The 14,343-nt window shown below is 42.3% G+C and overlaps 1 protein-coding gene across 1 annotated transcript in view; it reads right to left on the reverse strand.

Moving 5' to 3' along the window:
- Positions 1-875, reverse strand: part of LOC122804117 (unconventional myosin-IXb-like) — a 71,403-nt gene extending 70,528 nt beyond the window's left edge. Inside the window, exon 1 of the mRNA XM_044073765.1 lies at positions 681-875. Coding sequence (XP_043929700.1) covers positions 681-792 — 112 coding nt within the window. The 5' untranslated portion in view covers positions 793-875. The remainder of the gene's footprint in view (positions 1-680) is intronic.
- Between the last annotated feature and the right edge of the window lie 13,468 nt (positions 876-14,343).

Here is a 14,343-nt window from a genome sequence, read left to right on the forward strand (position 1 = left end):
ACGCTTCATGAGTGGCATCTTCCCAGAGCCAGAACTAGGGTAGGGCAAAGCCAACAGCTGCCACAGGCACAAGTTGTTAGGGAGCATGATTGACACTGTAGATGTGGTGTTAATCGGTACCAGCAAGTCAGTGATGTTGAATAGGTTGGCGCAAGTGCAATGTTGGAGTCACTTAAGCAGCTACAACATGAAATTGTGTTTGCTTAAATGATTTGCTTTGAATGAAACTGTGTGCTTGTTTTAGAAACAATGACATTGGGGTGTACATGCTGGGGGATTGTCCAGGGTGCCATTTGTGCTAGCTACAGCTCTGCATTTTTCCAGAATCTTCCATTAAATTGCTCATGAGTGTTCTGTAAAGAAGATGCTAAAAGAAAACTTTGCTTATGTCTGAACCCCACCCCCACCCTCCTAATATGGTCTAAGGTCTTCCATTATAATAAGTCAAAATGCTGTTTAAAAAAGCTTAGACCAGAAAAGGGAAAGAAGAACTTGACTGATAACAGCATAAAATGGAATTATGCTTCTTTCCACTTTCACAGAAATAGCTTGTAGAGTTAAAAAAAGAGTAACTAATACAGGGGAGGTCAGGCTGAAATACACAACTTCTAGCCATCAACTAGTGATTAAAAGATCTAAAGTGATATGATGACCCTTAAGACATACAAAAGTAATGTTACCTTCTTCAATGCACTGCTGCAGTATTTTCATTGTAGCAGTTTCCCCACACTTCCTGTATATGCCTTCAGTTTGGAGACCCCTCTCTTCAATATAGCTCAAGATCTTCTCCATCAGTAATGGCACATGATTGTCCTCATTTGTTAAATTCTTCCACTCTACACCAAAGTAGGCAGGCTTTGTAATGCCATCATCCTACAAATAGTAAAGAGGGAAAATATTAGTTCAACTAAAATGCGCACCTGCAGTGTTTTCTGTTCATAAACCTGGTTCTGTAGTATTTGTTTCATGATAGGGGTGTTTGCTGCAAGTGATAAAACATAATAAATAAGATATTATTACAGTATCCAAACTTCAAATCAACAGATAACTTATGTTTTTCCTTACCAAGAAGGAATCTCCCAGACATCTGAGTACAATTTATGACTTCCACAAAAAGTAGTTGAAATTATTTTCCTTTAATCCAGTGTCTGGCTCAAGGACTTCTGATGGCCTTGGACACAGTCTGCAGTTCTGTTGCAGTGATACAGGCAGTACACTTGATTTATTTCAATATATACAGGCATGTTACTTAACAGTAAGAGATCCACCTTTAACTCTTAATTTAGAGAAACTTGTTCCTTACATGACTGTAATCGTGAATTAACAAGCTCCATTCATCTCCCCTGGTTTCAGTCAAAAGTGCTGACACATACGCACACTCCATAGGATAGAGCAACCACTGTGATGAGGTTACACCCACTTGGGGGGTACTCTTGGAGATGGGGCAAAGTCTCCTTGTACATAAGCTGGTATCATTGAAAAAGAAGTTTTAGCCCCATTTATTATCGGGTGCTTAGAGTTCAAGTGGTGGACCCCCAGATCTCATCAAGAGGGCTAACACTAAATATCACATGCCTAGGTCACCTGTCTTGTGGAAGAAGGAAATACAGTTGTCCACAAAAGTTCAATTTGATAGAGACCAGAAGACAAGCTATAGTTTGTGAACTTGGGTGAGGATGTGAAGCTTGTAGGCTGAGACAGCATTTTTTTTAATTCAGAGTGGTTTTGGATTAAGCTGATTTCCTAAAATCTTATTTAGGTTCATAGGTTCAAAGGTTCGTACTAGGCTATCTGCCCTAGGGCATTTATAAACCTAGCCAGAGTGTGTGTGGCTTTCGCCACCCCTTGGGATGAGAATACCACACCCATTTAGGGTTTAGTTTACTGTGCCTCTGTCTAGTAGTGACACAGAGATGACCCCCGGGGTAAACCTACGATCTCCCATCCACTCGTCAAGATTTCTCTTGAAGAGAGTTAGTGAGGGGCTCTGCCTAACATGGACTGGGATTCTGTTCCAGAGTGTAGGGAGCCTCTGGGTTATGAATCTGTCCCTCCAGCACGTCCTATTTATTTCTGTGTTGAGGTTCAAATCTCTTGCTCTCGTGGCTCTGATGGATTTGGATTTTCTGAGGTGGAGCATGTCCATTAATTCCGGATTGGACATGGCCTTGTACGTCAGGCATAGATCACCTCTGAGTAGGCGGTATGTGACTGAATAGAGCTGGAGTTTCTTCAGCCAGGCAGCATATGACATATGTTTGAGACCCTTTATCCTCTTGGTGAGGAACTTTTGGGGTCTTTCCAACTGCTGCAGGTGTCGGGTAAGATACATCCCAAATGGGGCATTGTACTCAATCATGGGCCTGATAAGAGAAGAGTACAGGGGCACAATGACCTCTCTTGATCTAGATGTGAATCCCTTCATGATAAGGTGGGCAATATAGAAGGTCTTCCTAACCACCTTGGCAATGTGAGTGTCAAATGAGAGGTTACTGTCAACTTGGGTGCCTAGGTCCTTGATTACCTCTTCCGTACTTAATGGATTACCACCTATGTGGTAATTTGTGGGTACCTTGTTTTTTTCCAAAGGGTATGACTATACAATTTTTGGCGTTCAGTTTAAGGCCATGGCTCTGGCACCAATTATCCATTTCTATGAGGCCTCTCTGAAGGATGCTTGTGTCCGCTGGAGTATCAATTATGGCACCCAGTTTGCAGTCATCTGCGAACTTTGTCAGCCACAATCCTCCTATGTTTGCTTGCACCTCGGAAAAATAAATGCCGAACAAGAGGGGTTCCAGGACTGAGCCCTGTGGGACACCGCTTGTGACTGGCTTAGAGTCTGACATGGCTCCAGCAATTCTGACCTTGTGGGTTCTGTCCTTGAGCCAGTTTGCAACCCATCTTGTGACATATGGGTTTACATTTAAGCTGGTGGGTTTGTCTATGATGCCCAAGTGGGGTATTGTGTCGAAGGCTTTTGCAAGGTCAAGGTAGGCTATGTGAACTGCCTTACCCTCATCAATAGCCTTAGTGACTTTTTCAAAAGTTGACTAAGTTCAAAAGGCAGGATCTGCCCTTGACAAAGCCAAATTGGGTAGGATCCAATGTCTGTAGGTCCCCAATGTCTTTGTTTATGAGTTCCATAATGATCCTTTCCATAGCTTTGCAGACCAGGCTCGTCAAGCTTATGGGGTGGTAATTTCCAGGGTCCGTAGAAGCACTGCCTTTGTGGAGTGGGACCACTGTTGCTGTACGCCACTCTTTGGGTACCTATCCTGTAGTAAGGCTAAGATTAAACAGCAGCCTTATGTGTGGGTTTAGTTCCTCTTGGATTTCATGTAACATGCAGCCCGGGACACCGTCTGGTCCCATTGATGCTGTGCTTTTAGCTTTGGAGAGGGCGGCTCTCACCTGGGCATCTGAGATGTTAGGGAGGCTACACTCTGCTGGGATAGATATTTCTCTTTTGGGGGGGGGGTGGAGAAATTTGCACTGAACCTGTCTGCCAGAATGTTGGCAATGTCTGTGGGTTCAGTGTATTTTGTGTCATTTTGGACTAACTCTGAGCATATCTGGGAGTTTCCACCCAGGTTTCTAACATAGCTAAAGAAGGCCTTGTGATTGTCTTTTGTGTTTTTTGCGATTTTTCTCTCAAAGTTGGCCTTGGATGATTTTATGAGTGATCGTAGTTTTTTTGCTAGTAGTGATCAGAGATGCCTTCCCTTTTAGGGATTTTGCTCTGTCATGTAGTAGCTTTCTCCTCCTGTTGTAAAGTTTGTTAATGGCTGGGGTCCACCAAACAGGGCGCCTGCCTTTGGGGGAATGGGTCTTGGTTTTATTAGGGATTGCATGATCCATGCATTCTTGAAGGTGCCCGTAGAAGGCAATTATAAAGGATTCAGCAGTGTGGGTTGTGGTATCCACTGGCCCAGGTGCCTTGAAGGATACCACTTCAGTCTTAAGAAGTGTGAGGTCAGCTTTTGAGAAGTTCTTCACTGTGGTCTTTTGTGGAGGGGGCGGGGGCGGGATGTGGATTTCCAGTGAGATTAATTTATGGTCTGATCTCACCAATGAGGGGTATACTTCCAGTGTGGAGCATTTTGTCCCCATGTTTGTGATGATCAGGTCTAGTATATTATCTCCTCTTGTGGGAGTGGTGACTAGTTGTTCCATCGCATTTGAGTTTATGAATTCTAGGAACCTTTGGGCTAGGGTGTTGGGGCTTGAGTAATGTTCCCAGTCTATGTTTGGGTAGTTGAAGTCTCCCAATATGATGGTATTTGGAGAGACATTCATACTCTCCAGTGTGATACAAAAGGCACATCTCCAAGCAAATGGTTATGCTCCCTGAAACCAGTCTAAATATTTATCTCTGAGACTGCTGCCCAAGAAAAAAAATACCCTTTTTGCTGTTGTTAGATGGCTTACTCTGCTGACATAGAATTTGCTGGTAAATGACTATAACTCATCAGTTAATACCTGATTGTGATGTTTTGTTGCATTTGTACTTAGTTATACAATAATGTAAGCAGGACACCAACCTAGGTTATCTGTTTCCATATATACATTTTTACTACCATCCCATTCTGTTTTGAAAACCTAACTAGTCCTTGTGCCTTCAAAACTGTTTTCTACTTCAGACTGAAAATATTTGTATCACATTTTATTTATTTATTGACCGGGAAAGTCCGACTAGGTTCCACAGTGCCTGTTTTCAATGGGGGCTCAGGGAGAAATGCTCCAGATGCATGTCTTTGGAATGTGGGAGGAAACCAGAGTACCCAGAAGAAGCTCATGCAAACTCCACACAGAAGGCACCCCAGACGAGAATTAAACCAGAGAACCTTTTGCTGTGAGGCAAAAACATTAACCACTGCACCACTGCGCCACCTATTTCACTGCACTCATATTACAATGCATCGGTGACAAGGCTAAGTTACTTCTGCTTGGCCAAAAAGAGGAGGCCAAAAATATTACATACTGATACATAACTGCTAACAACAAACCTTCAGATCAAAACCCAAAGTAGATACTGTATAATGCGGGGACAATCCCCACTCAGCATCTTCTCACACACAATGTATTTATTCCTACCTTGAAAACTCAACCTTGTCAAATAAAGGAATATTTGTGCATGTAACAGCAAGCTTCCTAAAGCAAACACATGCCTACTTTGTGCAAGAAGCATCCAGCAGTGACAATCCCCACTAAGCATCTTCTCACACACAATGTATTTATTCCTACCTTGAAAACTCAACCTTGCCAAATAAAGGAATATTTGTGCATGTAACAGCAAGCTTCCAAAAGCAAACACATGCCTATTTTGTGCAAGAAGCATCCAATGAACAGTGATATATTACCAACATATTCAGCTGCAGAGACATGAATGAACTTGGATTTACTCACTCATACAGATCCTTAATACCTATTGAATAATGTTTCATACGTAGGACCAGTCAGTACTCTGTTGATTAGATAGTCATGTGTCTTGATCAGAGTTAGGAGCTGCTGTGAATTCTAGGGCTTCAGAGGATGCAGAAGCAACCTAGTCTGGTTTGGTGTCTCTGTGCCAGAGTCCAGATATGTTAATAACTAGGGTTACCACCTTTTCACATGTCTAAGATAAGACATTTTTTACAGAAACATGAGATTTTGCAGGTGAACTCTCCCCACAACCAGTGCAAAAGAATGGACTTCAGTTTTTTTTTTTTTTTTTTTAATAATATCATACTTTGGTAAACTCTGAGTTGTTTGTGTCATGTCATATCATATTAAGGTGTTCCATATCCAGAATAATTGTTTTATATTACAATTAAAGGAAGGTTACAAAATATCTCTCATAAAAAAACCTCAGGTCATTCCTGAAATTCATGTCTTTTTCACTGGACATAACTACCCAAAAAGGGACTGCCCTGTATAAAGAAGGACAGGTGGTAACCCAAGCTGATACTGTACAAGACATATGTGGTCACCCTGAGTCCAGACAGGATGACACAGTGTTATGCACATACAATAATCCTTAGTCCTACTGTAGTTCCATGCAAATGGTCATCCTGGAGAGGGAAAGTGATATAATGATGTTGGCACATGATCATCTTGAGTCCAAGTGCACTAACACAGTGTTGCATAGACATGATTATCCTACGTTTAGATGTAAAAATACAGTTCTAAACACGTGGCCACCTTAAGTACAAATGTAGTGTCATAATATTATATATGGAAAAGCATGAATGGTGTATAGTCATGATATACAATTGAGCATAAAATGGTGTGTCTGTATTAAACGCTGAAGAATATGTAGGTGATGTGGTTTAGTTACGCTGTTATTAGGTCACCATGCATTGTAACTGTGACGAAAGGAGATACTGCCAGGAGAGCTATCTGGAATTTTGTAAATAATTGTATGTCATCGGTGAATATCAAAATTATTTACATAAGTTGCTTGCATTACAAATGTATTAGAACTACATGTCATGTGTATATCAGACTGCTCTGTACAGGTGTTTGTGTTGAGAAGATATTTTGTAGAGTGCTTGTGCTTGAAATGTATCCACAGTGTGCCCTGATAGAAGAGAACAAAAATGTACATGCACTATTGTAACAGCTTAAATGTATATGTTAACAGAGAAAACTGAAGGGTTGACCTCAGTCCAGCAAACTTCAGAAAAATATTTGAAATTAAATTGCTTTATGGCAGCAACAGATACAATGTCTGTGCTAGGCAGCTCTCTGTATTGTCTTTAGGGTGAAATAATTACTAGTCTTGAAATGTGGAAGAATGTAATTGCTTTATGACTTCCAGCATCTGCCAAAGATCTGAGGTCTATGTATTTTCACAGGTAGATGCTAAATACCGCCAGCTCCCAGTAGTGGTAGTTTCACCTGGGATGGAGTCAGATGACAACATTTGATATCATTCTGCTAGCTATCCCAGCAGTAATATTTGAAATATTAACTTGACAGGTCTCTAAGAGAGACATATCATTCTGTATTGACAAGAACCATTCAGCACATCTGCTTTGCTGTATAGTAAGTAAGTTACTAAGGAATAGTACAATTCTCTTAGATACAGTCAGGAATATATCAAAGCTAAGTTTAGATATTTTTCTGTATTTATTTGTGACTGTCCTGCAATGTTGTTTTAAATATTTCCTGAGGTTTTAAACTATGATGTCACTGAATATATACTGAGTATTTGCTTGTTCTCTTATTATTTCTTCTTCTTCTTTCGGCTTTTTCCCGGTTAGGGGTCGCCACAGCGGATCATCTGTCTGCTTATGATTGGCAGTGGAGTTTTATGGTGTCGAGTTGCCAGTCCAGCACCCAACCTTCCACAGAAGGTACACACATGCACACACTCACACCTAGGGCCAATTTAGAGTGTCCAATTCACCTACTGCATGTCTTTGGGATGTGGGAGGAAACCGGAGCACCCGGAGGAAACCCACGCGACCACAGGGAGGACATGCAGACTCCGCACAAAAGGCACCCCAGCTGAGGATCGAACTGGAGAATCTATTGCTGTGAGGCGGCAACGCTAACCACTGCACCACTATGGCTGGCCTCTCTTATTATTTATTATTAAATATATTTAAGCCTTTCATTGTGGCTTAGCTGTGTGGGGATATTTAAGTTTTGAGAGTACTTGCATATTTATTTGGTGACAATGTGCAGGCCACTGCTAATAGCCTTGCTCTTGGTCATACTACCATTTGTATTAATATTATTACACAGTAAGATTGGATACCCGTTGTTAAGGGCCTTAAAGTAGCTGATAAGTAGTTGACTGGTGGCAGTGGTAAATATCTTACAGTCTGGGCAGAAAGGGGCATAGCTAGTAAACCTGTGCCAGCCTTTCCCAGGTGTGTGCATGTGTAAATCAAACCTTAAAGAGTGTGTGTGTCAGCTACTTTGGCAGGGACACAAAGCACTGGTTGTATAGAGAGGGTGCTAGTAGGTCTTGGCTTGGTCACTCAGCTAATATCTCAACTCTATAGCTGTGCCAGTGGGGAGTCTTATTGGGGATCTGGAGAAAGAGGGAGAAATCAGCCCCGGACTGACTGTGGTCTCTGTGTGCTCTTAAGGGAAATTGCACTTGATGCAGACAGCTGTATCTGAAAATACTGTGTGTGTTCCTGTCATCCTCCCAGTGAAGGTCACCCATTGCTGCCAGTGGGGAGTATTGAAGCTCCTTGATTACTGGTCCAGTGGAGAGATGTCACAGTAACAATGCCAAAAAACATGGCATTTTTATTTCATTTCCTATTTTAAATTAAACTGGATATGCTAGATAGAAATACTATGGACTGTCAATGCTGGAACACTGTTCTATTAATGAAATACACTGAGCTTTCTCTTTTGACATGAAAATAGCATTTTTTTATTCTGTCTCAATTTTAAGGGACTGTGTCCAGTGGCTCTAGAGTCTGGTTTCCATGTTAGGAAATAGCTTTATGGGCCATTCAGTCCTACCTGGGAAGCCTTATTGGCTCATCCATTCCTACAATGGTGAGAGTAGCCAGTCCCTTGCAGTAGCATAGTTTAGGCTGCCTCTGCACCCACAATGGCTGCCTGATTGGGGGAGAAGATGTGTATGATCCCTCACACACCTCCAGTTTTACAACTCAATAGGGAAATTCCTATCTGACATGACATGAGCTAATGCAATTACTACAGGCAGGTGATACATCCTGACACCACTGGGTGTCATCACTGCCACAAGCTTGGCAGCTTCCCTGCCCCCCCCCCCCCAAAGGGGGAGCAAGCTGGCTCATGCTCTTCCTCCCTACAAGGTCCCTTCAATAGCTGTATCAATAATCAAACATGGTCTTCTTGGATGTAGTCAAGGCTTCAATTCATACCTCTCAACCTCTTAATGCAAGAAATCTGGACAAAGCCTGACAAAATGGGGGGAACAAAGGCCCAAAACTGGGAACGGATTTTAAATATTGCTCTTAGAAAGTTGCTAAAATAACAGGGTTTGTATTAACATACATTTCCTGAAGGATTTGAAGTCTGAAACTCAAGTGTATGTCATTATTTAGTGACTTCAATCCTCAGAGCATCCCAGTGATTTGCCAGAAAACCACAAATTTTATGAGGGACAGGCCTAAAATATGAAGCAAAAATCTGGGCATTCTGCAAAAATCTGGACACTTGAGAGCTATGCTTCAATCCCATATCGCACAGACCACAAGGCTGGATAGAAATAACAATTTATTTTTTTTTGTTAAAAAAAAAAGTGATACAAAGTTTAAGTAGGAAATGTGAAATGCACTTGGCATGATTGAATATATATATATATATATATATATATATATATATATATATATATATATATATATGGGTGTACGTTTGAAGAACGAAAGTTCACTACTTCGAACTTCAAAAGTACACCCACACTAATGCAAAAGTGCACTTTCACGAAAGCGCACTTTCGCGAACCCGCTAGACCAAACGGTCTAGCAGTCATGGACCTTAGGGTTAGGGCATGGGTCATGGTAAGGAGATAGCCCTACTAGCTATCCCCTTACCCTAACCCTTGCCCTAACCCTTAGGTTTCTGACTACCGCACGACAGTGGAAGACATTCCAAATCATGCTATGTCCTCTACTGTGGTACAATAGTCACGGACCTTAGGGTTAGGGCACGGGTTAGGGTAAGGGGAAAGTTAGTAGGGCCATTCCTTTACCTTGACCCGTGCCCTAACCCTAAGATCTGTGACTATCGCATGACAGTGGAAGACATTCCAAATCAGGCTATGTCCTCCACTGTGGTGCGATAGTCACAGAACTTAGGGTTAGGGCATGGGTTAGGGTAAGGGGATAGCTAGTAGGGCTATCCCCTTACCTTGACCCATGCCCTAACCCTTAGGTCTGTAACTATTGCACCACAGTGGAGGACATAGCCTGTTTTTCAATGTCCTCCATTGTGGTGCGGTAGGTTCAGTCGAGTGAGCTTAAGCGAAAGTGCACTTTCGCTTAAGTGGGGATGTACTTTCCCATTTCAAAAAAGTTAATTTTCATTGTAGGAAAGTACACCCATATATATATATATATATATATATATATATATATATATATATATATATATATATATATATATATATATATATATATATGCCAAGAAAGTTATTTTACTGTTGTATATTCAAAGGTCATGAGTTTTTACAAGCATACTGCCATAGGAGAACATTGAGAACTCAGTCATATCATCTTCTCCCCATATCCCTGGTGAAAATTTGCAGTCACCTACCCAGTCATTAGACTGGTTTTAAAGGTAAGGAAGTACTCTGCTTTATAATTAAGGCCAGCCTATTCCAGAAATGGGGAATATGTTGGATTAGACATCTGCATGCCATTTGGTGGTGTTGATGTTGTATGTAGGTTTAGGTCTCTAGAACTGGATTTACTTTTCTGCTTATTTTACTTAGGTGAAGGAGTTCAAAGAGTGCTGGGTCATTCATAGCATGGAAAATTAAACACCCATCACATGTCTGTACAATGCTAAGTAAAGGAACAAGGTTTTTAGCTTAATAGAGTAGTTAAAGGTGCAGAGACCCAAGATCTTTTTTGGAGAAGAAACATTGAGGTTTCTTAAGCTGGTTTAGGTGCTCAACAAGGTACATGTCAAATGGTGCATTATATTCAGTAATAGGTTCATAGGTAGGTACTAGGCTATTGGCCCTAGGGCCTATATAAGCCTAGCCAAATGGTACCCTGGCTTTTGCCACCCAAGAAAATGATTTTCCTGTGCTCCTGTCAAGCAGAGCCACAGAAGTGATCCCCGGGATGAATTTCTTATCTCCCATCCAATCATCAAGATTTTTCTTGAAGAGTGCTAATGAGGAGCTTTGTTTGATATAGATAAGTAGTTTGTTCCAGAGTAAGGAAAGTCTCTGGGACAGGAATCTATCCCTCCAGCATGTTCTGTTTATTGTGGTGACAAGATTTAAGTCCCTAGAGCATGTAGCTTGGAGGGATTGGGATTTCTTTATGTGAAGCATGTCCAACAGCTCTGGGTTTGACATAGCTTTGTATGTTAGGCAGAGATCGCCTCTGAGTAGGTGATATGCGACAGAGTAAAGCTGGAGTTTTTTTACACGATCTGCGTAGGGAATCTGTTTGAGGCCGGTAATCCTCTTTGTGAGGTATTTCTGTGGCCTTTCCAGTTGTTGTAGATGTCTTGTGAGGTACATACCAAAAGGGGCATTGTACTCTATAATGGGGCTAATGCGTAATGAGTAGAGGGGAACAATGACCTCTTTTTTCCTGGATGAAAAACCTTTTGTGATGAGGTGTGCCACGTAGAAGGATTTCCTGACTACTGTGGCGATATGATTTTCAAAGGAGAGACTACTGTCCACCTGTGTCCCAAGGTTTCTTATCATACTTTCAGTGTTAAGTAAATTACCGCCTATGTGGTAGTTCATGGGTACAGAGTTTTTACTAAAAGGGATGACAGTGCACTTTTTGGCATTGAGCCTGAGGCCATGGCTTTGACACCAGGCATCTGTCTCAGTGAGGCCCTTTTGTATGATGCCCACACCGTTAAGAGTTTTGATTATGGCTCCTAGTTTGCTGTCATCTGTGAACTTTGTTAGCCAAAGACCTTCTTTGTTAGCCTGTACTTCAGAGAAGTAGATACCACACAGGAGAGGACCTAGGACTGTACCCTGTGGTACTCCATTTGTCACTGGTCTGAAGGTGGATTTAGAGTCTGCTACTTTCACAGTGTGGGTTCTGTCAGTGAGCCAGTTGGCAACCCATCTTGTGACATAGGGATTTATACCTAGTTTAGTGAGTTTATCTATAATTCCAGAGTGGGGGATGGTGTCGAAAGCATTGGTGACATCTATATAGGCTGTGTGAACCATCTTACCTTCATCTACGGCTTTGGTGACTGCTTCAAAGAAGTCTATCAGGTTTAGGAGACATGATTTGCCTTTTACAAACCCGAACTGGGTAGGATCCAGAGTTTGGAGATTACCAGTGTCATTGTTTATAAGTTCCATTATGATACGTTCCATAGCCTTGCAGACCAGGCTTGTCAGGCTAATGGGGCGGTAGTTCCCTGGGTCCATGGTGGTTCCCCCTTTGTGGAGTGGGATAACCATTGCTGTGTGCCATTCAGTGGGCACAAAGCCTGAGGTGAGGCTATGATTGAACATGGTACTTAGGTGGGGTGCCAGTTCGTTCTGTAGTTCATGTAGAACGCAGCCTGGGATGATGTCAGGACCCATGGATGCTGTGTTCTTGGCTTCTGAGAGTGTGTTTTTTACCTGTGCAGCCATGATTACAGGAACTTTGCATTCTTCTGGTATAGAGATGGGCCCTTTGGGGGATGAGAGAGGGGTAAAGTTAGCACTGAATCTATATGCCAGGATGTTGGCAATATCAGTTGGTTCTGTATATTTAGTGCCATGGTGCTGTAACTCAGAGCAGATCTGAGTATTGCCATTGAGATTCCTGACATAGCTATAGAATGTTTTGTGGTTGTCTTTAGAATCAGTCACAATTTTGTTTTTGTATGAGGGATCTCAGCTTCTTACTGAGGCTGACCATGGAGTTCCTCCAATCATGGGATTTTACTCTTTTTTGCAACAGTTTCTTTCTTCTGTTGTAGAGTTTGTTTATAGCAGGGGACCACCAGATTGGCTTCCTTTTTTTGGAGGATAGCACCTTGGTTCTGCTAGGGATTGCATGATCCATGCACTTGTGTAAGTGCTTATAAAGTGCAATTGTATAGGATTCAGCAGTCGTACCTCTATTGTCCATCAGCATGGGTCTCGTGAAGTTTGCCACTTCTGTCTTAAGAAGTGTGAAGTTGGCTTTGGAGAAATTTTTTATGGTGGTTTCCCTAATTGGGGGGGGGGGGGGTGGGATGTGGATGTCTATGGTGATTTGTTTGTGGTCGGATCTGACCAACGAGGAATTGACCTCTGGTGTGGAACACCAGTTGCCCATGTTGGTAATGGTCTAGGATATTGCTTCCCATGGTGGGGGTGTGGATAAGTTGATCCAAGGCATTGGAATTTATGATTCCAGAAAACTTTGAGCACAAGAGTTGGTAGTAGTTTTCCCAGTTAATGGTGGTGTATTTGAAATTGCCCATTATTAGGGTGTTAGGTTGTACCCTAATATTTTCTAGTGTATCAAGAAATGAGGAGTGGGAATCCTGGGGCATGGTGGGGTATCTGTAGCAAGCTACAATTTGGATTGCGGTCTTGCCCAGAGTTAGTTGCACTTGGATAATCTCAGATGCATTATGCTGAGCAACTAGCCTGGAGGTGTGGATATCCTTAATAAATATGGACACGTTTCTGCCTTTAGTGCTTCGGTCCAGGTTAGGTAGCTGAAAGGTGTGGTATGAATTATAGCCTAGTAATGCAGGGGTGCTGTCTGGAGCCTTGAACCAGGTCTCTGTTAGTGCACAGATGTCGATGTTCTCCATTTTAAGGAGTGCCTTGAGTGAGTGCATTTTGAGGTTTAGACTTCTAGCATTAAGTAGCATTACCCTTAGATTTTGCTTGCTGTTACGGTTGTGAATTTGTCATTTGAATCTTGCCTAAAAACGGCACTATAGGGGTGGCAAGAGCCTTAGCCAGTATCCGGAATCCCAAGGGCGACAGGTATAGGCCATCTCTGGCAAAGCATCGTCGTTTCTCGATCATGTCATCCCAGGCAGACAGATACTGGATCCCCTTAGAATGACACCAGAAGCTTAGCCAATTGTTGAAGTGAATCATTTGCCCTTGTACTGTGGTATCATTCTGGGTGATGGCAGGATGCTACTCAGGGCTAGGGTCATACCTGCCTGGGCTACAAGATCGGACAACTCCTCCATGTCTCTTTTCATGTAGTCCAGGGAGGTATGTCTCAGGTCATTCACACCAACATGGACAATGACAGAGTCATATTTGTACTTGTTGTGGAGTGACCTGAGTGCATGCGTTATGTGGTGGATCCTGGCACCTGACAGGTAGCTGACAGTAACTTTCTCCTTGTTTAGCCTGGTGAGTGGAACATCAGTGTGCCTGACTATAGAGTCACCTATGACTAGAGTGATGGGTATGTTGTTATGCCTTATGGGCTGTGGTTGATTGGCACACTGAAGTTGTGGGCTATGTGTCATTTGGGTTGTGTTGGGAGGTGAGCGTTGCTTGTGTTTCTGCTTTGGAGGTCCCTGTTGCTTGGGTAGATTTTTTTGAAAGCCTCCGCAAATGTAGGTGTGTGTTTTGTGTTTATATGTGTGTGTTTTGGTGGTGTAGGTTTTGAGGGACTATGTGATGAGTGTGGTGTGGTGCAAGTGTTTACCTTCTCCTCTTGACTGTCTAGTCCA

Source organism: Protopterus annectens, chromosome 6.part0 (genome assembly GCF_019279795.1).
Source record: "Protopterus annectens isolate FY-2018-M chromosome 6.part0, PAN1.0, whole genome shotgun sequence".
NCBI lineage: Eukaryota > Metazoa > Chordata > Ceratodontiformes > Protopteridae > Protopterus > Protopterus annectens.